Source organism: Zalophus californianus, chromosome 2, assembly GCF_009762305.2.
Source record: "Zalophus californianus isolate mZalCal1 chromosome 2, mZalCal1.pri.v2, whole genome shotgun sequence".
NCBI classification, from domain to species: domain Eukaryota; kingdom Metazoa; phylum Chordata; class Mammalia; order Carnivora; family Otariidae; genus Zalophus; species Zalophus californianus.
Genome location: NC_045596.1, coordinates 70,618,253 through 70,645,296, shown reverse-complemented (window position 1 = coordinate 70,645,296; position 27,044 = coordinate 70,618,253). Strand labels below are relative to the sequence as shown.

The 27,044-nt window shown below is 35.8% G+C and overlaps 1 protein-coding gene across 12 annotated transcripts in view; it reads left to right on the top strand.

Annotated features, from left to right (window-relative positions):
- KLHL8 (kelch like family member 8) overlaps positions 1–26,401 on the top strand; it is a 58,792-nt gene extending 32,391 nt beyond the window's left edge. For 4 of the 12 annotated variants that reach the window (XM_035726239.1, XM_035726240.1, XM_035726241.1 and 1 more), the window contains 8 exons: positions 6,609–7,157; positions 8,385–8,571; positions 12,909–13,052; positions 13,997–14,108; positions 20,250–20,418; positions 20,645–20,804; positions 23,121–23,322; positions 23,565–23,809. In XM_035726239.1, the coding sequence (XP_035582132.1) occupies positions 6,609–7,157; positions 8,385–8,571; positions 12,909–13,052; positions 13,997–14,108; positions 20,250–20,418; positions 20,645–20,804; positions 23,121–23,322; positions 23,565–23,688 (1,647 nt within the window). In that variant the 3' untranslated portion in view covers positions 23,689–23,809. Of the gene's footprint in view, positions 1–4,569; positions 5,381–6,608; positions 7,158–8,384; positions 8,572–12,908; positions 13,053–13,996; positions 14,109–20,249; positions 20,419–20,644; positions 20,805–23,120; positions 23,323–23,564 lie in introns of those variants that run through there. The other 8 variants (XM_035726243.1, XM_035726246.1, XM_027599491.2 and 5 more) reach the window with 8 other exon arrangements.
- The last annotated feature ends 643 nt before the right edge of the window (positions 26,402–27,044 follow it).

Here is a 27,044-nt window from a genome sequence, read left to right as displayed (position 1 = left end):
GAAAACCATTATATAATTCTAGCTCTGTGTGAAATTTAGCCATGTATATATTTTAATGTAGGAACACTTAAGTTTTTTTGTTCTGTATGGTATGTTCAATTTTATGTCATTGCCCTAATTTTCACCCTTGCTGTGAAATTCAGTGACCCACACTGGCTTTGGCAAAAACAAAAACTGTAAAATAGATTATTTTAATTCAGTTATCATTCAACATATCAATGTATGAATGGAAAATAAGAATTGATTTTATAAATTTTATAATTGAATTTTAGAATGATTTTTACAACATAGTGCATACAGACTTTCTTAAGTAAAAAATAGGGATATAGCCATTTTAGGGCAAGTGAGAACTAAACTCATAACTTTATTGCATAACATAGGCAATAGATTGAAATAGAAACTCCCACAGAATCAGTGGTTGAAAACTAAAATACTGTGTTTTAAACAGTGACAGAGATCTTTTGGGAATGAGAAACACTTCATTAATTTCAAGGGACTATCATTTTTACTTTTTCAACTATAAAATTAGAGTGATTAGGTTTTTGTGAGGAATAAGTGAATTGATACAAGTGAAGTCCTTATGGCAGGCTTGGTATAGAATAGATCACAAATATCCTCTATTTGGATCATTATGTGTACTATTATTGTTGTTCCAAGGGTATCAGATAATTCTGCTATGGTATATTTTGTTCCTATTGATTAAAGTATTACAACTTGGGATGCCTGGGTGGCTCAGTCAGTTAAGGGTCTGCCTTTGGCTTAGGTCATGATCCCAGAGTCCTGGGATTGAGTCCCGCATCGGGCTCCCTGCTCAGTGGGGAGCCTGCTTCTTCCTCTGCCCACCGCTCCCCCTGCTTGTGCTCTTTTTCTCTCTGACAAATAAATAAATAAAATCTTTAAAAAGTATTACAACTTAATCTTTTAACAGGTCTATTACTGGATTGTTTCTTAACTCTAATTCAACATTTCTTCACCTGTCAGAATTTAACTGTCATAGAACAACTAAGTCAAATAGGGTTATGGATAGTTTATGATGCCCTGTTCAACATAAACTTCACTTTTTATATTCATATAACTTTTAGGATTCTTTAATATAAAGTCATCTCCATTCTTTTATTAGTATGTTTCCTTTGACCATTATTGCTTTTAATACACACATTTTATTTTATTTTATTTATTTTAAAGATTTTATTTATTTGACAGAGAGAGACCCAGCGAGAGAGGGAACACAAGCAGGGGGAGTGGGAGAGGGAGAATCAGGCTTCCCGCTGAGCAGGGAGCCCGACGTGGGGCTCAATCCCAGGATCCTGGGATCATGACCTGAGCTGAAGGCAGACACTTAACGACTGAGCCACCCAGGTGCCCTGAGACACACATTTTAGAAAGATCATTGAGCTGGCTCAGTCAGTGGAGTATGTGACCCCTGATCTCGGGGTTGTAAATTTGAGCCCTACATTGGGTATAGAGATTACTCAAAAATAAAATCTTTAGGGGCGCCTGGGTGACTCCGTCGGTTAAGCATCTGCCTTTGGTTCAGGACATGATCCCGGAGTGCTGGGATTGAGCCCTGCTTTGGGCTCCCTGCTCAGCGGGGAGTCTGCTTCTCCTTCTGCCCTTACCCCCACTTGTGCTCTCTCTCTCTCTCAAATAAATAAATAAAATCTTTAAAAAAATAAAATCTTTTTTAAAAAAAGGCAGTTATCCAGATTTTATTTGTATATAAGGTCATTAGCTGATTTTTAAATTCCAAAATGAGCACCTATATTAGAAATAACAAATTTATTTAGCATATATTTACTAAGGTCTTACTCTAGTACGTGGAGAGTATAAATAAACTTGAAATTTGAATAATATTCTTTTCTTGCCTTGAAGGCATTTGAAATTTAGCCAGAGATAGGCACAAACACAGTGAATGATAGTACAATTTAGTGATTATCATTTTTGTTATTTTTATGGTAGCAAAGGAGAGGATTTATTTATTTTTTTTAAAAGATTTTATTTATTTGAGAGAGAGAGAGAATGAGAGAGAGAGAGTACATGAGAGGGAAGAGGGTCAGAGGGAGAAGCAGACTCCCCGCCGAGCAGGGAGCCCGATGTGGGACTCGATCCCGGGACTCCAGGATCATGACCTGAGCCGAAGGCAGTCGCTTAACCAACTGAGCCACCCAGGCGCCCCAAGGAGAGGATTTATGAATTATGCCTGAGAGGTGATTGGAAAGGCTTCACATAAGAGATTATTATCTAGAGGTCATTCCAGGGAGAGGTAAAACTTGTTTATATATTGTTTATTAATGAAAACATTTTGAACAGTATATCCAGTAGCAGGTCTAAAATTATGTATGGGGCAAGCTTCTTAAGGGCAACAATTTGGTTGGATAAAGGATGGGGAAATTTGTCTTGCAGAGGTATTGCATGGCACTCATAATGCTTAAATTATATGTTATAGATCAAAAGGATTAACATTACAAAGATGCTTATACTCATGCTTTATGTAGTTTGAGGAAATGTAATTCTTATTAAAGATTATAGTTAATTTTACTTAAAGAGGTTAACAGATTATTAGAGGAGGGAAACCTCCCACATCACCTGTTGATGCTGCCACTGAATATGTTTTATTCATATCTTTTGGCTTTTTTTTTTGAAGGTACATGTTTCTGTAATTTTTTAAACAAATATTTATAGAATTCTAATAAATACTTTCAAGACTAAGTGTCATAATTTTTTGGTGTCAAACTTCTAAATGACCAGATATGAATAAGTCCTCCAAAAGATTTCAGGGAAACAAAATATATGAACTACATTATACTAGCATACTTCCAAGAGGTAGAAATGATAAAATTATTAGCCTTATAAATGTAACAGATAACTCCTGACTGGAAGGCAGACAGATCTAATAAAAGAAAAATGATAAAGGAGGAGGTGATTTTATATTTAACACTTAAGCATTCTATGTTAAACAGTGTAATAAATGATCACTTTTACTTTCTGACGTTCAAGTAATAAATTGATATTTTGATTTTTTCATGTTCAGAAAAGGAGCTATTTAAATATTTATATTTGTCCATCCTTGTTTATTCGATCTCTAAAATGTTATCCATTGTTTCCATTATGCAGGTTTTTAAAAAGATTTTATTTATTTGTCAGAGAGAGAGAGAGAGAGAGCGCAAGCATGCCCAAGCGGCGGGGGGGGGGCGCGGGTGGCAGGCTGAGGGAGAAGCAGGCTCCCTACTGAGCAAGAAGCCTGATGTGGGACTCGATTCCAGGACCCTGGGATCATGACCTGAGCTAAAGGCTTAACTGACTGAGCCACCCAGTTGTCCCTCATTTCTAAATTTATTTTTTTTAAAGATTTTATTTATTTGAGAGAGCAAGAGAGAGGGAGAGAGGGAGAGAGCACAAGCAGGGGGAGAAGCAGACTCCCCACTGAGCAGGAAGCCCAATGCGGGGCTTGATTCCAGCACCCTGGGATCATGACCTGGGCCGAAGGCAGACGCTTAACCAACTAAGCCACCCAGGCATCCCTCATTTCTAAATTTCTGATGAAGTGTTCTTTCATTCCTAAATTTCTGATGAAATGTTTTTGGTAATTGATAATTATTTTTATGTACCAGAGCAGAAGAATATAGAAATAAAGTTTCAGTAATATAATGAGACTATATAATGTCAAAGGAGAATCAATGCATAAAAAGCCAAATATTTTGATGTTGCTATTTCATACACATGGCTCAAAGACCTTTTTAAAATTAATATGGGTCTTTATTCTAAAAGCGCACATAGGGGGTGTGATTGTGTGTGTATTAAATATTCAAATTTTAGTTTATTTGAATCAAAAGAGTTATTGCAAGACAAAGCCTCATGAACAATATGAAAATAGTTTGTGGTCCATCGATTTATACAGCTTGGATAAGAAAGCAGTGTTAAAATAATGTTTAACTGGAAATTGTAGAATTCTGTTTTTTTGTAATGGCAAGTTGTTGAAGCAGATTTATGTCATGTGAGATTTACAGATATTTACATAGAAACGAAATCTCAATGGTGGCGTATGCAGATATTCTTTTTTTTTTTTTTAAAGATTTTGTTTATTTATTTGACAGAGAGAGACACAGCAAGAGAGAACACAAGCAGGGAAAGTGGGAGAGGGAGAAGCAGGCTTCCCGCAGAGCAGAGAGCCCGATGCAGGGCTCAATCCCAGGACCCTGGGATCATGACCTGAGCCGAAGGCAGACACTTAACGACTGAGCCACCCAGGTGCCACCAGCATATGCAGATATTCTTAAAAAAAGGATATTTTTAGCCTGTTTTTAAAATGTTTAATATCAGGTTTCAGATCCCATTTTAGGACTGAAGTGAATTTGAAAACATGCCAAGCTTTCTGCTTTAGTCTAGGTTACACCTTGAATCTCAGTAGAATCTAAATCCTGCCTTGTGAATTCTTTTAGAAAATTAAATATGGTATAACTAACAAATGATTATCCTGTATTTGTTGAAGGGATATTCATTTTTCTTCCACGTTAGTGAAAAAAGGTCAGGGAGGAACATTTATAAACAAAAGCCTTTATACATTGTAATACTCCTCAGGCCTTTTTCTTTAGAAGTTCTCATTTTAAAATTCATTCCCAAATAATGAGACACAACTATAAGTGTATTATACAGTCAAACTGCTACAGGCAAACAGGAAAATTTATAAAACACTATCCTATTACTTGTACTTAATGATTATTTAACATAAAGGGCTTGGAAAACTGGATACTCAGTACCAGAAACTTCCAGATGGAAATAAAGATGTAAGTGTAAAACAGTAAAGTCATAAAAATACTGGAATACCTGAAGTTAACATTTATGGACTATTAGAATGATTCCAATTTTAAGCATAACATCTAAGGCAGAAATAATAAAGACAAAGATCGATTTGATTGTGTAAAAATCTATAGGGGGTGAATAAAAAAAAGTACATCATAAAAGAGAAAAGCTTGAAATATGACAAACGACTCACACTCTAAATGTATGAGGAGTTCTTACAAATACATATGAAAAAAGTCACATAGGAAAAAGTTCATAGATAAAAATAGCCCCAAATTAATGAATGATTCAATGATATATTAGTAAAAGATAAAACAGTGGGATAATATTTCATTCATCAAATTGACATATTTTTTAATAAGTTAGCAGTCAAAATATGGCACAGATATTGTAGGTAGATCAGAAATAGACAATTTAGCAGTGTAAATCCAAACTGCACCTATACTTTGAAATACCATTTCTACTTTTAGGAATTTATCTGTAGGAAATAATGGAGTGTGAACAGATTTAGTGAGCAAAGTTTACTGTGTCAATAACAACAGCAAACTATTGACAGTAGTGTAATTTTTCAACAAATAAGGTAAGATTTCAGTGTTTTTATTATTTCAAAATAATTTAAGAAATGAAAAAACTTTAGTTAAGCTCTTAGTAAATACTACTAACTAATGGTTTATTCTGTGCTTCAATGTTCTCACTGATAAATAGTGGATGATAATAGTACCTACTTATAGGGGCATTGGGACAATTGAGTTAATATGTGAAAAGCACTTAGAATAGTGCTTGACATGGTGACTGTAATTAATACTGTGTTGTATATTTAGAAGTTGCTAAGAGAAGAGATCTTTTTTTTTTTAAAGATTTTATTTATTTGACAGAGGGAGACACAGCAAGAGAGGGAACACAAGCAGGGGGAGTGGGAGAGGGAGAGGCAGGCTCCCCACTGAGCAGGGAGCCCGATGTGGGGCTCGATCCCAGGACCTGGGATCATGACCCGAGCTGAAGGCAGACGCTTAACGACTGAGCCACCCAGGCGCCCGAGAAGAGATCTTTTTTTTTTTTAAAAAGAGATTTATTTATTTGAGAGAGCATGCATACCTCAGCACGGGTTGGGGAGAGGGGCAGAGGGAGAGAATCCCAAGCAGACTCCTCACTGAGTGTGGAGCCCAGCGCGGGGCTCGCTCTCATGACCCGTTAGAGATTATGACTTGAGCGGAAACCAAGAGACAGATGCCCAACCGACTGAGCCACCCTGGTGCCCCTAAGAGAAGAGATCTTAAAAAGCTCTTATCACAAGGAAAGAAAAAATTGTAATTATGTGAGGTGTTAGTTAATAAACACTGTGGTAATCATTTCATGATATATACATATATGAAATCACTACGTTGTATAACTTAAGCTTACAAAATGTCATATGTCAATTATATCAATAAGACTGGAAAAAAAATTTTTTTTAGAAAGGGATTCACAGACCTAAAACAAAAATAGTGCCCAACTAGTGCTAGATGATGTGTGTTGCTCTTCTCATTTATTCACAGAATGCTCCTGAAATTTGAGATAATATAGAAAATCATAGTTTATGATTTTACTATATATACATTATAGACAATATATAGACGATAAGTGGCTTATTTGGAAGAAGAAAATTGCAGCTGGCCTAGATTAAAATAAGTGACCAAAGGATTGCATTGTTAAAACAAATACACTAAATCCGCGTGGGTTTTTGTCCCTGCTACCCATATGCTCAATGCTGATCTAAAACTGATATTTATGTGAAACTGAGTCTTCTTTTGTTTCTTTGCTTTGAACAGGTTGGCTCAAAGCTAATCTCTTGTCACAAACTAGTATTGGCTTGTGTTATCCCCTACTTCAGAGCCATGTTTCTCTCTGAAATGGCTGAAGCTAAGCAAACACTGATTGAGATCAGAGATTTTGATGGTGATGCAATAGAAGACTTGGTAAAATTTGTCTATTCTTCACGGCTCACTTTGACTGTTGACAATGTCCAACCTCTCTTATATGCAGCCTGTATTCTACAGGTTGAACTGGTGGCTAGAGCTTGTTGTGAATACATGAAGTTACATTTTCATCCCTCCAACTGCCTGGCAGTGAGAGCCTTTGCTGAAAGTCACAACCGAATAGACTTAATGGACATGGCGGATCAGTACGCCTGTGAGCATTTTACTGAAGTAGTGGAGTGTGAAGACTTTGTAAGTGTGTCACCCCAACATCTCCATAAGCTTTTGTCCTCCAGTGATTTAAATATTGAGAATGAAAAGCAGGTCTATAGTGCAGCCATCAAGTGGCTTCTTGCCAATCCTCAGCATCATTCCAAATGGTTGGATGAAACACTTGCACAGGTAGGGGGCTGAAATAAGATTGTGTATAGAAATGAAGTGATATGGAAGCAAATTACATTGTTTCATTGATCGTGAAACATGTAGATTATCCAAAGGAATATAGAAATCTTTGTGTAATACAATGTGAAAATGGCTTTCTCTTTACTTTCCTATTTATTCACTATGCTATTTAAGGATAAGTCTGAATTTGTTACATTTAATTAGAAATATAATTCTTTGCTTTTTAACCTGAATGTTGAAAATAGCCCTTTGAAATTGTAGTAATAAATATTTTATTTATGCTGATAGAAACTGGTTCTGAGGAAACAAGCTCTAAGTATTGTTTTATAGTGAAGTTTCTGAGTTGTAGTGAATTACTTTGCTAGCTGGAAAGAACCACAAAATGTAACTTTCCATTTTCTTTCCTCACCACAGTTTCACTTCTGTAACCTCAGAAACATGGCTTTTTTCTTACTTACTTATTTATTTACTTATTTACTTACTTACGGTCAACGGGGTAACCTGGGTCGGGAGATAATAAATGGGCCTTAGAATTACTTTGAAAACAAGTTTGTCAACAGAAACAAAAAGTTTCATTATCTTGCAGCTATCTTATTTGTGTGTATGCATATGTACTTTTAACTCAAAATCATATTACCTGGTTTGATCATCCCCTTAATCCACTAGAAAATCAGTGCATCTTTAAGGGAAGAAAGGTGAGTGCCTCTACTTGAAGTAGGAATGCATCCCTGATTTAATATATAAACTTCCAAGGTGATTGATTTGGAGAAAACAACACTGATTTAATATTATGAATGTTTCTGTGTTCAAGTAATGAAGAAATCCCATTTCCATTTGTTCAGTCTTAGCTTTAAAAGGCAAAATAACAAAACATGGCAATTTTGTTTTGATTGTGCCTTTTCTCTAGCAGCAGTGGGGCCTTTTGATTATGACACTACCATTTTTGGAAGTAAGAAACTTGAATGAATACAATTGAATTATTTTATCCAGTCTACTTAAATCTGTATTTAAAGGGGGGAGGATGCATTTAACATATAATCTGATTTCATTAGTGTAGACCATACTAGAAATCATTTTAGAACTTGGCTCATTGAACTTCCTTCACATGTTAGAAAGGCTTTGTGTAGTAAATGAGTTTTAAAAAGACAACATAAAATACTACAAAGTAGAGCATAAACTATCTGATTACAACTTAAATTTTACATCTGCAACTATTCATGATCTTAGGTTCGTTTGCCGCTGTTGCCAGTTGATTTTCTTATGGGTGTTGTGGCAAAAGAACAGATTGTCAAGCAAAATCTAAAATGTAGAGATTTATTGGATGAAGCAAGAAATTACCATCTTCACTTGAGTAGCAGAGCAGTACCTGACTTTGAATACTCCATTCGGACTACCCCAAGGAAGCAAACTGCTGGTAATTAAATTACTCATTTTATCATCTCTACTGAAGGATTGTATTCCCAAACTTAATTGTAAGATGATTAGTATCTGATTGTCTTAAAGTAGTAATTGGCAAGTATGGTTATATAATGTGAATTCTTACTGGACATGATTCAGGTAGTTTTGCCAATAAGCCAGTTTTTTTTTTTTTTTTAAGATTTTATTTATTTATCTGACAGAGAGAGCACAAGTAGGCAGAGAGGCAGGCAGAGGGGGAGGGAGAAGCAGGCTCTCTGCTGAGCAGGGAGCCCGACGTGGGGCTCTATCCCAGGACCCTGGGATCTTGACCTGAGCCGAAGGCAGACACTTAATGACTGAGCCACCCAGGCGCTGTAATAAGCCAATTTTTTAAAAAGCCATAAGTCCTATGTACTTTGAAGAGCCTGCTGAAATCTTTTTTTTTTTTGAAGTTTTCTTGATGCTTCTAGCAGAGTTCATTCCTCTGTCATTTGTACTTTTAGAATACTTTGCACTTGTTTTCTCTTACTGTGTTGCATTGAAGTTTATTTATTTGACATGTTTTGAGCTCTTCAAAGACAGGTAAATATCTTATTCAGGTTTATATCTCTAGTGTCAAGGATGGAACTTGACACATATTTTGTGTTTAAATATTACTAGTTTTTGTGTTTTATCAAAAGAAAGGCACTAAACGGGGCCTCTAGCTGACTCAGTTGGAAGAGCAATGTCACTCTTGATCTTGGGGTCATGAGCTTAGCCCCACGTTGGGTGTACAGATTACAAAAAAAAAAAATTAAAAAACAAACTTGAAAGTCACTAAATACATTTAAAATTTGTGTAATAGATTGTTAGACTCTTAGAATCTAAAGGTCTAATATTTAAGGAGGCATGCAATTTTACCTTGATTTGCCACAATTTTCAGACTATATTTTCCTAATTGGTTCATGTTCACTTATGTTCCTTTTTACAAGTATAAAAAATATATTTGAGGGATGATGGAAGATAAATGAAAGTCCAGGAATTCAGGAAGCGGTATTCTAAACAGAGTTTGTCTGCATTTGTTGCTACCCAGTATAGTTATCAAATAAAGAGATCTGTGGAACAGCCTAAAAAAACAACAAAGGGCAGTACTTGATTATGAATAGTGGGATTTTATCTAGGTAAAGAAAATATGACTGCCATATATGTACCTATGAAGAAGTCGTTCTTCTAAATACAGTTGACTCTGGAACAACATGGGTTTGAACTACATGCATGGGTCCACTTGTATGTACATTTTTTACAGCACTATAAATATCTTTTCTCTTTCTTCTTATTTTTTTAATCTTAAGCAGGCTCTACGCCCAGCATGGAGCCTAGTGAGGGGCTTGAACTCACAACCTTAAGATCAAGACCTGAGCTGAGGTCAAGAGTCAGATGCTTAACTGACTGAGGCAACCAGGTGCCCCTCTTATGATTTTTTTAAATAACATTTTCTTTTCTCTAGCTTACTCTATTGTAAGAATATGGTATATAATACATACACAAAATATGTGTTAACCGACCGTTCATGTTACCAGTAAGACTTCCAGTCAGCAGTAGATTATTAGGAGTTAAGTTTTGGGGGAGTCAAAAGTGTATGCAGATTTTCAACTACACAGGAAGTTGGCATCCATAAGTCCTGGGTTGTTCAAGTGTCAAATATAGTTTAACATGGAAAGGACTGCTTATTCTCCTCTTTTTATAGGTTGCTGTCAAGAATTAAATTTTTTGAAGTGTAGGGCTTTTTTAAATTGTGAAACCTGTTTCAGGAAGTCAGGGTATTTAATTAAATTCCTCTTTAAGTTTTAAATTTAAACAACATCTTGGTAGCCTGAATTATATGCATATAGTAGGCATATCGTAGACCCTTGTATACATGATCTCTCACATGATTGCAGGAACTTAATGAGTAGGTTTTAGTGTAGGATTCAATACTTACTATGAGACAGATTGTGTTATTCCATTTTATGGATGAAGAGACTAAGACTCAGAGAGGGTTAAAAATATGCCCAAGGCCACACAGAGAAATAGCATAAAAAGTATGTATATCCTGATCTTTTTGTTTCATTTTTAGCTTTTTTTCCCTTCATTCCATGTTCCTTGGTGAACTGTATAACTGAAATACTAGTTTCTACTGAAAATCTATTCAATCATTGAGATTACGTTCTGGGATTATAATTCCAGCTGTGCCATTAAATATTACAATTTGGGACAGATTTTGTAATCTCTGAAGTCCTGTTTATTTATAAACGATTTTGATTTAAATGATCTTTAAAGCCTTTTCCAACTTTAAATTTCTTTGACTTAAAGTATTGACTTGGAAAATCAAGGATTGAGTTGGAAAAGATGACACAAGCAATTCTGTACATTTTTTAATACAGTCATTCAGCAAATATTTATTTAGTACCTACCACATGCCAGGTTCTGGGGTAGGCATTAGAAATGCAGATACACATAGAATATAGCCAGTCCTATTTTGAGAGAACTTGCAGTCCAATATAGGGAGATAGACATGTGAATAAATAAATGCAATGAAGTGGTAAAGGGAAGTTGATATAAGTATAGTGGGGAACACAAAAGAGTGGTTGTTTTTACCTTGGAAGGGTCAGAAAAGGTTTTATAGAGAAAGTAAACCTCAGTCTTAGTTTTGAATAATAAACAGATGTTTTTCTAGGTGTCAGTTAAGGAAAGGGGTATTCAGTTCATTTTTCATCTGTTGAATGCCTAGTACATGCCAGGCACTGTGCTAGCCCTGATTAGTACAAAATGCTTAACATACAGTCCTAACCTATCTTAGACTCTGGAGACAGATATCAGCATAATGGATCATTTCTGTACTGTGTTAAGTGAATGATAGTTACCAAAAATTGGCTTTGGAACATCGAGGATGAGCCCTGTATGCGTGTTGTGGGAACATGAAGTTTGAGAGAAAGGGAGGGAGAAGATCAGATTAGACAGTGCAAGGCCTTTATGCTGTGCTGGGTTTTATCCTGTAGGGCAGTGGTTCTCAAAGTATAAAAGAAGTGGTGGCCCCTGGCCCAGAAGCATAAGCATTCACTTGGGAACTTGTTAGAAATATAAATTCTTGGATCTACCCCACGCCGACTGATTCAGAAACTCTGGAGGTCAGGACCATCAGTCTGTGGTTTATGCCTTCCAGGTGATTGTTGAACCACACTGGAGTTTTTTTTTGGTTTTTTTAGATTGCAGTGAAATATGTATAATATAAAAATTGTCATTTTAACCATTTTTAACTCTACAATTTAGTGGCATTGGCTAAAGTTTTTAAAAACTACTGATTTAGGTAATAGAAAGCTGTTGAAAGAGCCTTTTAATTAGTTTACTCTGTTGAAGGTCTGAAAGCAAAAAGATTACTAAGTGATAAGAAAGGACAGGATTTTGCAGTAGTTGGGTAATAGCAGATGAGGGCCTGAACTAAAGCAGTGGAATTGTGAGGGAGAGGAAGGGCAGGGCCCCTCGGGGAAGGAAGAGGTTTCAGGTAGGTGAGGAAGGGTGATCCTTTTGAATAAACTGGATTTGAGGTGCCTGTGGGACATCAAGTGGAAATGTGGCTTAGATACGTAGCTTGGAAGGCATTATGATACAGATGGAATTTAAAATTAAGGAATGTACTTTTCCTGTGTGAACGTATGAAGTATGTGAGAAGTATGCAAAGGATGAAACATGGGAAACATAGGAAAGAGAAATTATTGGAGACAAAAGACTTCCATAATACTTCAGTATTATGGAAATCAAGAGAGTTAAGGAGTTTCCCAAAACGCAGGGTGATCAACATATTGAGTGTTGCATTTGTAAGAAATTAACTTAAGGGGCACCTGGGTGGCTCAGTCGTTAAGCATCTGCCTTCGGCTCAGGTCATGATCCTGGGGTCCTGGGATAGAGGCCGGATCAGGTTCCCTGCTCAGCGGGGAGCCTACCTCTTCCTCTCCATCTACCTCTCCCCCAGCTCATGCTCTCTCATGCTCTCACGCTCTCTCTCTCAAATATAAATAAATAAAATCTTAAAATTAAGAGTTAATTGGATGTAGTTATGACCTTAGCAAGAGCAGTTTTACAGAGTGGGTGAAAATCTAAACCATACTATAATGGGATGTTAGCAAACAGAGATAGCTGATGTATCCTATTCTTTGAGGAATTCAAATAAGGGGGAAAAATTAGATTTTTAGTAACATAATGACATTGAAGTTATCCAAATAACTCATTTTTTTAGCAGTTCATCAAAATTTTGACTTTCTAAGTATTTTTTCCACACTAATTAAAAAAATTTAGGGAGCTATAATTTTGATCTGTATTTTCTGGCTTTACCTTTAGGCGTGCTGTTTTGTGTAGGTGGTAGAGGTGGATCTGGTGACCCCTTTCGCAGTATTGAATGCTATTCTATAAACAAAAACAGTTGGTTTTTTGGGCCAGAAATGAATAGTCGAAGGCGGCACGTGGGTGTAATCTCTGTGGAAGGTGGGTCCATTATTGTCTTAAGTCATAGCACATGATGATAACATTCTTTTAAAATATTTAAATGAGAATTTCTTTCTGTAAGAAAATTGCTAAATTATAAAATGTTTTACTATATCAATAAAATATTTGTGTGGTGATTTTTTATTTACTTGCCTTTATGCCCATAGATGCTCAATGAATAATCTCTTGCATGTAGGTGCTTGTTGGGAGAGGAGTATTAGGGGAAAGGGAGTTAAAATAAAGAGTTAAACTCTTCTGAGTTATATTTGTAAAATAATCAAACTACAAAAAGTGTTTATTGAACTTAATAAATATATATCAGCTTTTTTCTATACCTAATTATTGAAATGAGAGGTTTTTTTTACTGGTTACTGAAAATGAAATAATTACAGAACCATGGGTAAATTGTTAGGGGACTTTAAAAAAATACCTTTTTTTTTCTGATTATAGAAGTGTAAATTCTTTTTGGGAAAATATGAAAACATTCTAATAAAAATAGTCACAGTTGACATTCTTGTATGTAACCTTTAAAATTATTTATTGTATATGTATTTTTAATAACTTCACTTAGAAAGTTTGATCATACTGGATTGAATTTTATTTTTCTTCATATAACATGGAGCATTTTTTAATTTTATTAAACATTCTTTGACAGCATTATTAGTGATTTCATCTACTTAGTAATAAAAAGTTGGGAAACCAAAGTAGGGATAGTGTTTGAGCATTTAAATAACTTCATATCTAACAGCATGTTCCTGGCATTTTATTAAGTAGAAGCTTATGATTGTTTTCATTTGACTATTTAAATGACATTATTCATGATGTTGAACAGAAGAATATTTGTTGAAAATTATGCTATTCTATTTTGATCTTATGTATATGTTATATACATAAATATCAATTTACTTAAGTTGGAATCATGAACATGCTTCTCTGTTTGACAGGTAAAGTGTATGCAGTAGGTGGACATGATGGAAATGAACATTTAGGTAGCATGGAGATGTTTGATCCTCTCACTAATAAATGGATGATGAAGGCATCAATGAACACAAAGAGGTGAATCAGCATGGAAATTTTTTTGATTTGTTGATGGAGAATAAAGCTTCCAGTAATTGAAGGGGCCAATTTTCTACTTTTTACATTTTTAGAAACTTTAAATACTGTCTTAAACACATTTTGTTAAATTTAGCATCCAATGTGATGCTTTGTTATAACTTTTTATGTTTTCCTTCTTGAGAATATATTTTATATTTTTTTATGTTTTAGAATATGGTAATGATTAACATAGTTTCCACCTAAACCTGAACATTGATTTTTTTTTTTTACTTTAACTCTGAAATAATTTTAGATTTAAGGAAAGTTGCAAAAATAGTAGAGTTCCTATTTACCAGTGATGCTTAGCAAAAGATGATTTTACTTCCTCTGTGGAATACTTGGCAATATCTGGAGACATTTTTTGGTTGTCACAATTTGGGGGTGGGGATGTTGGGGGAGGGCTGCTGGCACCTAGTTGGGAGAGGCCATGGATGCTACTAAAAATCCTATAATGCACAAGAAAGCCCCCCCCACAGCAGAGAATTTTCCCTGCCCCAAATATCAGTAGTGGTGAGATAGAGAAATCCTGCTGCATACTCAATCCAGCTCCCATAATGTTGACATCTTACACCATCATAGTAAAATTATTGAAACCAGGAAACTAACATTAATACAATGGTATTAATTAATATAGATCTTATTCAACTTTTGCCAGTTTTTCTACATATTCCTATGCTTTGAATTTTTTTTTGTCTCTTTATATTGCCTATTAATCTAATACAGTGTGAATAGTAGCAGAGATGGTAGTTATTTTTGTCTTATTTCTGATCTTAGTGGAAATGTCTCTAATGTTTCCCTATTAAGTGAGATACTGCCTTTATGACTAAGGCATAGGTATTTTAAGATACTAAAAAAATATCCCTGGGCGCCTGGGTGGCTCAGTTGGTTAAGCGACTGCCTTCGGCTCAGGTCATGATCCTGGAGTCCCGGGATCGAGTCCCACATCGGGCTCCCTGCTCAGCGGGGAGTCTGCTTCTCCCTCTGACCCTCCCCCCGTCTCATGCTCTCTCTCTCTATCTCATTCTCTCTCTCAAATAAATAAATAAAATCTTTAAAAAAAATAAAAATTAAAAAAAAATAAAAATAAATAAAAAAATAAAAAAAAATCCCTCAGGGCGCCTGGGTGGCTCAGTCGGTTAAGGATCTGCCTTCAGCTCAGGTCATGATGAGCAAGCTGTGCTCATCACAAGTGTCCTTAATAGCCATCACCCAAGATAAGTGTACTCTTAATCTCCTTCATCGGTTTCACCCATTCCCCACCCATCTCCCCTGTTCTCTATATTTAAGTCTGTTTTTTTGGTTTATCTCTTCTTCCTTCCCCTTTATTTCTTAAATTCCACATATGAGTGAAATCATATGGTATTTGTCTTTATCTGACTTATTTTGCTTAACATTATACTCTGTAGCTCCATCCATGTGTTGCAAATGGCAAGATTTCATTCTTTTTTTGTGGCTGAGTAACATTCCATTGTGTGTGTGCATGTGTGTGCGTGTGTGTATACACACATATATATACACCACATTTTCTTTATCCATTTCTCTGTCAGTGGATACTTGGGATGCTTCCATAGTTTGGCTATTGTAAATAATGCTGCAGTGAACATAGGGGTGCCTATACTCCTTTGAATTAGTGTTTTCATATTCTTTGGGTAAATACCCAGTAGTGTATCTTAGGGTAGTTCCATTTTTAATTTTTTGAGGAACTTCCATGCTGTGTTCACAGTGGCTACACGAGTTTGCATTCCCACTAACAATGCACAAGGGTTCCTTTTTCTCCACATCCTTACCAACAGCGTTGTTTCTTGTGTTTTTGATTTTAGCCATTCTGAGAGATGTCAGGTAATATCTCATTGTGGTTTTGATTTGCATTTTGATTTCCCTGATGATAAGTGATGCTGAGCATCTTTTCATTTGTTAGCCATCTGGATGTCTTCTTTGGGAAAATGTCTATTCATGTCTTGCTCCCATTTCTTAACTGGATTATTTGGGTTTTGGGTGTTGAGTTTGATAAGTTCTTTATAGACTTTGGATACCAACCCTTTTTTGGGAAGTCATTTGCAAACATCTCCCATTCAGTAGGTTGCCTTTTAGTTTTGTTTATTGTTTCCTTTGCTGTGCCGAAGCTTTTTATTTTGATGTTGTCCCAATAGTTTATTTTTGCTTTTGTTTCCCTTGCCTTAAGAGACATATCTAGAAAGATGTTGCTATAATCAATGTCAGGAAATACTGCCTTTGCTCTCTTCTCGGATTTTTATGGTTTCTGGTCTCACATAGAGGTCCTTAATCCACTTTGAGTGTGTTTTTGTGTATGAAAGAAAGTGGTCTAGTTTCATTTTGCATGTTGCTGTCCAGTTTTCCCAACACCATTTGTTGAGGAGACTCTCTTTTCCATTGCATATTCTTTGCTCCTTTTACGACGATTAATTGACCATATAATTGTGGGTTTATTTCTAGGCTTTCTGTTCTGTTCCATTGACCTATATTTCTCTTTTTGTGCCAGTACCATACTGTTTTGATTACTACATCTTTGTAATATAACTTGCAGTCTGGAACTATGACACCTCCAGTTTTCTTTTTCTTTTTCAAGATTGCTTTGGCTATTCAGGGTCTTTTGTGATTCCATACAAATTTTAGGGTTGTTTGTTCTAATTCTGTGAAAAATGCTGTTGATATTTTGATAGAGATTACATTAAATCTATAGATTGCTTTGAGTAGGATAGATATTTTAACAAATTGTTCTTATCCGTGAGCATGGAATATCTTTCCATTTGTGTTGTCTTGAATTTCTTTCATCATTGCTTTATAGTTTTCAGAGTATAGGTTTTTCACCTCTGGTTAGGTTTATTCCTAGGTATTTTATTCTTTTTTGTGCAGTTGTAAACAAGATAGTTTTCTTAATTTTTTTTTTTTCTGCTGCTTCATTATTAGTGTATAGACATGCAACAGGGGCTCCTGGGTGGCTCAGTCAGTTAAGTGATTCTTGATATCAGCTCAGGTCATGATCTCATGGGTCTACTTCTGTAGATCTTACATTCTAGAAGGAAAGATACAAATAAAGACATAATTACAAGGGCAATAATTCTTTTTTTAAAAAAAGATTTCATTTATTTGAGAGAGCGAACAAGCATGATCAGGGGGAGGGGCAGAGGGAGAGGGAGAAGCAGACTCCCTGCTGAGCAGGGAGCCTGATGTGGGGCTCCATCTCAGGGCCCTGAGATCATGACCTGAGCTGAAGGCAGATGCTTACCCGACTGAGCCACCCAGGCGCCCCAAGGGCAATAATTCTAAGCATAGGGTTAAGTAAAGGGTGCTTGAGAATGGAAAAAATCTTAAAGAAGTTCCGTTTAAACTAAGATCTGAAGGAATAGAAGAATATATTCTGGTTAAGTGTTGGTGGATAGAAGGGTGATGGGTGGAAAGAAATGAAGTCTGAAAATCTGGAAGTCAACAAGAGGAGAGAGCATAAAGGAAGTCTAGTATGGCTGAAAGATCAAGGTGAATGGTGTGAAAAAATAAGGCTGAAACAATAGGAAAGGATGAGGGCCTTTCAGGTTTGCCAAGAGTTTTTTTATTTTATCTGGTGAGCTTTCTCTCTCTCTCTGTCACACACACACACGTGTGTGTGTGTGTGTGTGTGTTTTTAATAGCAGGGGAATGAAATGGAGAAAGGATTTGACCAGAGTAAAAACAGTTTGGGAGACCAATAGAGTTATTGTAATATTTTAGTCAAGAAATAATGGTGGCTTGGACTAAAGTGGAAAAAGTTGGGAGAGAGAGGACATATTTGAGATATAATTCAGAAGTATACAATCAACAAGATTTTATGATAATCAGATGTGTAAGGTGGAAAGAACAAGAAGCAAGGATGATCCTTCAGTTTTTGGCTTAAGCAGTTGGGTGTGGATAGTGGTATAATTTTCTGCATTAGGAAAAAAAAGACAATGAACAGGATAAAATTTTTGTTTCCCTTGTGATGGGTGTATTTGTTTTCTACTGCTGTGAAACCATTTATCACACACTTAGCAGCTTGTATCTGTTTATTAAAGCTCACAGTTCTGTAGATCAGAAGTCTAGTGGGTTTGACTGGGTTTTCCACTTAGGGTCTTACAAGGCCAAAATAAAGGTGTAGGCTGGACTAAGCTCTTACCTGGAGGCTCTGGGAAACAATCTACTTCCAAGGTCATTTAGGTTTTTGATAGAACTCCGTTCCTTGAGACCGTAGGACTGAGTTTCTCATTTCTACTGGCTGTTGCCAGGTGTCCGTCTCAATTCCTAGAAGCCACTCCCAGGTCCTTCCCAGGTGCTCCTGTCTGTCTTCAAACAAGCAGTGGCATGCAGAATCCATCTCATTCTTTGAGTTTTTGAGTTGTCTTCTGCTACCAGCTGGAGAAACCTCTCTAATAGGGCTTGTGTGATTAGATTGGGACCATTCAAGTAATCTCCTTTATGCCATATAATGTAGTATAAGCATGGGAATAAAACTAGAGGATGAATATACTGGGTGTGTGTGTGGGGGGGGTACATCTTAAAATTTGCCTATCACAGGGAAGTAAGCAGTGAGTTTGATCTCAGATTAAAGTTAAGGTAGAAGAGGGGTGCCTGGGTGGCTCAGTTGGTTAAGCATCTGACTCTTGATTTCAGCTCAGGTCATGATCTCAGGGTCATGAGATTGAGCCCTGTGTCAGGGAGCCTGCTGAAGATTCTCCCTCTCCCTCTTCCTCTAGTCTCCTCCCTCCTCACTCACTTGCAAAAAAAAATTAAGGTTGAATAGCTAACATGACAGATTTAATGTAGAAGTTGGATATGTGTCTGGAAATATACATTTGAGTTATCATAAATCCATGGAAAGAATGAGTTTGCCTTGGCAGAGAGCGTTTAAGTGATAATAGGCCTTTAGGGAACTTGATAATTTAATGATGGGGTAGAGAGGAAGGCACTGATAAAGGAAACAGAATAGCATCAGCCAGAGATTTAGGAGGGAATTCAAAGATGTGATTTCATGAAAATCAAGAGAGTTTTGAGGAGTAGGAAATAACATTATTAGTTATTTTGGTTTGGGATGGTGAGGGGGTGGGATATTTACTAGGTACACATCTGTCATTATTATAATACCTGTATGTTCTAGAGTGCACACACGTTTACACACCTGCAAATTTTTATAGCCACAGTATTTTGTAAGTCATTGCTCTATTCTCAAAAGAGATTAAGGGGATTGAAAATGAGTAACAACATTACCCTTAAGAATCCTTCTTAGGATTCTCTTTGGTAAACTTAGAATCTCGGTTGACCAGCTGCACTCTCCAGTAATATAGCTAATAACATAGCACTAACGATGGGCCAGTCACTGTTTTAAGTGCTTTACCTATATTATCTCTATATCTCCTGTGTCTGCTCCTTTCTCAAATGGGTTACAGATGAAGAAGCAAGGTAGAAGTTTAGCAAATACACTGTCCAAAGTACATATCAAGTCAATGGTAGTTTATAGTTTTAGAATAGTTCAATTTTTTATTGCTGCAGTGTTTAAGAAATTGGTATAATTTGTTTCTGATCACTGTTACAGTGAATTAGCTTTTAACAAGGGCTAAGTCTCCCTCTTTCCAAGAAGAGAAATAAATGCCCTTCAGAAGTTAAGCAATGTGATATAAAGCTTGTAATATAAAAATTGATGTTCTTTTGTGTAGTACCATGAAAACCTGCATCAAAACATGTGCTCTGCAATGACTTGAATTTAGAAATGAGATTGACTTCTGACCTCCACAGCAAAACATTTCTGTCAGTTTGTTAATCTCTTATTATGGAGTGTTTTACTGTTGAATGTTTTGGACTCCATTTATATTATTTTGTTGGGTTTCACTTTATTTCATTTGAGTTTAACCTGTGTAGGCTGTGCATTATAAAACTCCAGAGGGCACTATTCACATATAGTCACACAATTTGGCAGCCTTGTAGCCATCTATTCAAAAGCCTTGATAAATCTAAAAATAATGGGGACAAAAACCTCACTGAGGTTTAAAAAAGTAAATGACTTTCTTTAGCATATTTTTACTACCTTTTTTCTGGAAACAGAACCAGATACTAAAGTATGTTTTATTGTCTTTGCAGGCGAGGAATTGCCTTGGCCTCCTTGGGAGGTCCAATTTATGCAATTGGAGGGTTAGATGACAACACTTGCTTCAATGATGTGGAAAGATATGACATAGAATCTGATCAGTGGAGTACAGTGGCACCAATGAATAGTCCCCGTGGAGGAGTTGGCTCTGTGGCTCTTGTAGTAAGTTATGTAGCAGTTGGCTCATGGATTGCATTGTATCATAGCCCTAATACCCTAATAAGTAAAGAAAGGTCTGCTATATTCATATCTCCAGGATGCAGATAATGATTGTATACCATATTATCTCATGAAACACTGCTTTCTTACACATTCTGGTCTACCGATAAATCACATATAAATCACTTAAAAGTCTAATGTCTTGTGTTTTTATTCTTTGTTTATTTAGAATCATGTTTATGCAGTAGGTGGCAATGATGGAGTAGCTTCTTTATCTAGTGTGGAGAGGTATGATCCACATCTGGACAAGTGGATAGAAGTTAAAGAAATGGGTCAACGAAGAGCGGGCAATGGAGTTAGTGAGCTCCATGGTTGCTTATACGTTGTTGGTGAGTGGATGGTATTTCTCTAATTTATTGCAGGATGTACAGTGGTAGTGTCATAAGACAACACAATAACACAAATTATATTGCATTTAGGCTCAAATGGAATAGTCCTAAGATTTGCTTTCAAATTACTAAGGTTCACATTCGTGTTTTTTTGCTTATGCCTTCATGTTTCATGTTTTAGGAGTAGCAAATACATCTAAGGTAGAGGATAATATTTAAATAAGATATATATTTTTTAATGTAAGAACACAAATGTGCTTTGCTAAAATCTTTAAAGATTTAAGAAATTTTTTTCTTATCTTCATTTCAAGGGAATTATACATTGACTCTTTTAAGCAAAGCAGTGGCTATTTCATATGCATAATGGCTGTTGGTATCTCTATCTTGCTTTTTACTTACTGAATTGCAGAATTGGAAGGAACCATAGGGCATTGCTTTCTCAAACTTTAATATGCATGTGAATATTCTGAAGATACTGTTAAGCGGCAGGAGTGGAGCCCAGATTCTGCATTTCTTTCTTTTTTTTTTTTTAGGTTTTTATTTATTTGACAGAGAGAGACACAGCGAGAGAGGGAACACAAGCAGGGGGAATGGGAGAGGGAGAAGCAGGCTCCCTGCAGAGCAAGGAGCCCGGTGTGGGGCTTGATCCCACCCCGGGATCATGACCTGAGCCGAAGGCAGACGCTTAACGACTGAACCACCCAGGCGCCTCTAGATTCTGTATTTCTAACAGCTCCCAAATGATAATCAATGCTGCTTCTGGTCCATTCAGCACACTTCCAGTAGCAAGGTTTTAAAGAACTATGAGATGGGAATAATGATGAGAATTATTAATGAGAACTAATAATGAGAATTATCTTTGAGAGAATTATTCTAAGAATTAGAGATAGTATATATGAAGCATCTCAAACTGCATCTGGTGCTTTGTAGTTACCCAGTACATGGATGGCAATATTGTGGTTAGTAATTCCCTCCTTTACAGAGAAAGAAATTGTTCAGAGAGGTTGTAACTAGCATATGTCGCACTTATGTTGATGTAAACTCTTTGGTATTACATAACTTACAGTTCTTGATAAGAGAGTGTGGGATATTATTAGCATTGAAATATCTGCAAGTAATAGAAGTAATGCTGAATATTCCAGTGCTTGGAAATATAGGTAACATAATTTACTTTAGATCTTGTCTGATGCTCACAGCTCTGTGAGGTAGCAAAGACTCAGAGAGCGTGAATAATTTACCTCATAGTCACACACCTTCTAAACTAGTGACAAAGCTGGAATTTGAACTTGGGTCTATGAGAAACCAGAGTTCTTGCAGTACACAGTTGCTACGTCTTACAGCTCCCTACTTAGGAGAGCTAAACCCTTTATTGTCATGAAAATATGTTCTGTATCATGGTTGCGGTGGTGAGGAAACTGCTGTACACATTTGTCAATATTTATCAAGTTACACATAAAATTGGTGAATTTTATTTCAATTAAATTGATTTAATTAAACCTATTAGAGAAGTTAACTGTTTTTTTTTTTTTGTAAACTGACCTTGTTTCTGAATAGACTGATCATAATAGCAACACTTCCTGTCCTCAGGAAAATAGGCTTAGCTGCTGAAGAGAGTTATTACTCATGTAGACTGAGATGGAGTCTAAAAAGAGGCACATTTATTTTTAAGGGAAAGAACACTGTCAAAATAACAGTCTCTGTATTTAACCCTCAGGAATATAATAAGTAGCATTGTTAGAATGATGTATAGAGAGAACTGTCATCATCTAGATTATGCAGCATGAAGATGTAGTTTTGGCAAAAATTGGTGAGATCAGTCATAGCCGTCTCTGTAATTATGACAATTACAGTATTAGGGGAAACAGTTGGAAAACTTTAGAGTCAAATGATTCAGTAGTAGTTGATTCTCTTCTCAGGCACTCTTACTGTTTAAAAATATACACAACATACAGAGAAGGAATCTCAATACTGTCTTACTTGCCTCTAGGAGGTGAAGGACAAATTATGAATGTTATGAGGGGTTTTTTTTCTCCTAAATTACCTGCTTAGATACAGGGACTTCAGTTTTTCTATTTTAAGATTTTTAATCTTAGTATTGAGGTAAAATACTAAGTTATCTCAAATTATAGAAAAATGTCTAATAGGAGTCGGTAGTGATGACAGGTAATGGGGTGAATTTTTTCCCGATTTTCTCTATTTTCTAAAATGTTTTTAAAAGATTGGGTTGTAGAAGCTATTGGATTGAGATTTAATAGTTAATTTCTATGAAATGTAGTACTATTTTTAAAATCTTTTTTTTTATATATATATATATAGGTGGTTTTGATGATAATTCTCCTCTGAGTTCAGTTGAGCGGTATGATCCTCGAAACAACAGATGGGATTATGTAGCAGCACTTACCACTCCCAGGGGTGGAGTGGGGATTGCAACAGTGATGGGCAAAATCTTTGCAGTTGGTGGGCATAATGGCAATGCATACTTAAATACAGTGGAAGCATTTGATCCAGTGTTGAATAGGTAATTTTCATTTTTTCTGTATGCTTTAATGGGATCTTCCAGTAATTGCTTATTCCAGAGTGCTAAAATACTACTAGACATACCTATTAAGATAAAACATTAGGGATATCTTACCTCCCTGAGGAACCTTGCTGTCTTTCAGAACCAGTCCCAATAATAGGGAGTTTTTGTTTGTGGTTGGTATTTTGAGTAAAGTAAATCATGCTTTGTTTTAAGATAACATACTTTCTCTGTCTTTTCAGGTGGGAGCTGGTTGGATCTGTGTCTCACTGCAGAGCTGGAGCAGGCGTAGCTGTGTGTGCCTGTTTAACTAGCCAAATTCGAGATGTAGGTCATGGATCCAATAATGTGGTTGATTGTATGTGATATGAGCTCCAGCCACCAACAGTTTGGTCATATTTGATAGACAAGAAGGACAACCAGGATCTTGTTTGACCACCTTTGAATAGTTTTCACTACTGCTAGAGTCTTATTTTAAATGGAAACTGTTGTATTGTGACTAAGTGCAACATTTAGAATGGTAGCTGAAGATATATTGTAATAAAACTAAATTTGATACTTCCCGCTTTAGCAAATAATGGGATAGGGAAGAAAAACAATCTAACCTGAAACCATGCCTCCTCTGAAAAATGTTTAAGGTAGTACCGAAACCTTGAAATCCCTCTTTAAAGACATTTTGGATAAATCAAAATGTAGAATGGAATCATTTCCATTTTACCTGAGTTTTACCTTCTCTTTTGCCTAAAAGTGTTAACTGTAGGCAGTGGACTTTTCTTAGAGGGGAGATTAGAACCTATTCATCAACACAAGTATATCAGAACACATAAAAGACTGCTCCTTTTGAAGATCATTTCTACTTGGTGCTGATGAATTTATGCCTTGCTTTTTTCTAGATGTCGATTTTTCAATTTCTTGGATATTTATAGAAGTAGAAAAAATGTTTACTCTTTCTCAGTGCCACTTGGCTGGATTTTCAGAAGCTTTATGGGAGTGCTGTAAGAAGCTCTTAATTTCAGTTTGACTTGTGTAGGGCACCAAATATCTATCTGAACTAATCCCATCTGAATAAATCTACACTTTTATTTTTTCATCTCATGCAAAAAGGATTTGTTTCATATTAGCAAAAATTGAACGAGAAGAAATATTAGAGGAGAAGGCTTTAGAGTTGATATTACTCTATTGTCCAGTTGAGAGACCTTGAGAAGAAATGGTGCCGATTACATGATTCCCTGAGAGGAATCTGAAAATATTTCTCTCTTTGATTTAATCATTTGGTTTTGAGCCCAGGATTATTACCTTTCCATTTTGCTCTTTTCCACCATCCTGGTTTTTAAAAAAACTGGAATTTGGATGTATTTATTATCAGAAAATGAATGCATTTTTACAAAAATTCTTTATAGATTATGGTTTACTGATTAGTTCAAGTCCATTATTACCAATAAAAGATACTGTTAAAAACAGAGCAATATTGAAATTTCCTGTTTTTTCTGTTTAATCACCTTCAGTATATTTATTTATTGAACTTCAACTGAAAATATTTCTATGCATTAATTTGAAGCCAGGATATTGATAAACCTACTGACTTAATAGCTCTTCCATGGTTTTAGCCAGTATTATAAAATTGCCTATTCATAATATGTAAATATTTGTATAAATACTTATGGTGAATATTAAAATATTCTGTTTTGTATTTGCAATGCACTTTGGTACCTCTCTTTCAGGCCTCCCTGAATTTTCCTGTCAACATGCCTCATAATTTAGTGTAGTTCATTGCTGGTTCACAAGGAAGCTGGGTCACTGAGGAACACTACCCCCATCCACCCAGCTCTAAAGTTCATTGCCTACTAACTCTGATGGTCCTCATTAAAATGTAGCCTGGCTTGTCAGTATAGTAGGGTTAGAAAGCCACATTACAAAAGCCAGTGTCTATTGAGTATTTTAGACCAAAAAAAGAAAAAAAAATTGTAAGAGGATCTCAGGCTAGCAGATAAAGGTCTTTCATGAGGCAAATTTAAAAATTCCCAAATTATGCCACTTTTTGCTATCAGCCTGTAGGCAAGTTCATAAGTCTTTGCTGGATCTGAATCAGGGTTCTTCTCTTGTATAACTATAACCATATTTCAGTCATTCCTCAAAGCATTTAACTCTCTAGAATTCACTGGACTGGTTATAACTAGCTGGATGTGGAGCATAAATCTCAACACCTGGCTTCAACTGTCTGGAATTCTTGTATTATAATGCTTGTCTGGCTATGGTTACTAGTATGTTATATTTATTTTGTGGGAGAGAGGATCATGGTCTTATTGTTTCTAAGATTATTTAAAATGGTTTTTTTCTTTAACATATTTCTGCCTTTGTCACATGTGTAGAGTTTAGGAACATAAAGGTGTTAAATTTTTTATTTTAAGGTGTTAAATGTCTATTTCTGGTTTTTACTATACCGTAGTCATCTAACATACAAACATACCCTAGCTACCCATAAAATAGGAACTACTCATAAGGGAAGTAAAGTGAAGAAAACATGTGGCTGTCTGTTATGTGTAGATCGTTAGAAGCATAGTTTTGAAGGACCTGAAAATGGTTATGAAAGATAAATAGTGGAACAAGTATTCACAGTTTATTAAAAATGTTCTTTGAGATATAAAATGAGAATCAGGCTGAAGGAATCGTGCAATTGAAAGATGATTAAATTCATAGGAATAAAGAGATGACATTATTAAAAGAATATGGCTACTTAATTGTGAGGCCTTTCATTTTAACCTCAGAGGTTAATAAGAAAACCAAAAAGTGATATAAAATAGAGATAAAATTTTGAAATGGTGAAAATTTGCATATTTATTTCTTCAAGAAGTATTATAGGTGCTTTTGTGTGATTGTCCTATAAAGTTATTAAAGCCACTGTTTTCCTATATTATATTGCCACTTTAAAAACAAATTACTTGATAATTGGTTTTGGTTAATTTCATTGTACTCTGTGTAACTGATTATTTTAAATTGTTTTAAATGTTTGAATAAACTTTGTACTCCCTCTGAGGAATATTATTTATTCTCTTAATTCCTACACACAATTTGAATTTATAATGCTGTTAAATGTCTAGATAAGAGATTGTTGAAATTATATAAACTCCTATTGCCAAGGGTAAACTTAAGAATTTTCTTTCTTTTTTCTCTCCATGTCTTACATGTAGAGAATGCATTTAGAATCTAATTCATATCTTATCAGTCAAGAACGTTTTCTGTTTTTTTTTTTACATCAGACTTTTTTTTTTTTTAAGATTTATTTCGTTGACAGACACAGCGAGAGAGGTAACACAAGCAGGGGGAGTGGGAGAGGGAGAAGCAGGCTTCTTGCCGAGCAGGGAGCCCAACGTGGGGCTCAATCCCAGGACCCTGGGATCATGACGTGAGCCGAAGGCAGACATGTAACGACTGAGCCACCCAGGTGCCCCAAGCATCTGACTCTTGATCTCAGCTCAAGTCTTGATCTCAGGGTCGTGAGTTCAAGGCCTGCATTGGGCTCCATGCTGGGCATGGAGCCTACTTAAAATAATAATAATTAAAAAATAAAGGATGTGGGCAACTAATGTAAGTAGTTTCTCTAATCTTAGTAACTGATTAAAGCAATGGTCTCTTCAGCAACTGCAGACTTGTATAGAAATGAGATTTTTTTTTTTGAAAGATTATTTGAGAGAGAATGAGAGAGAGAAAGCACATGAGGGGGG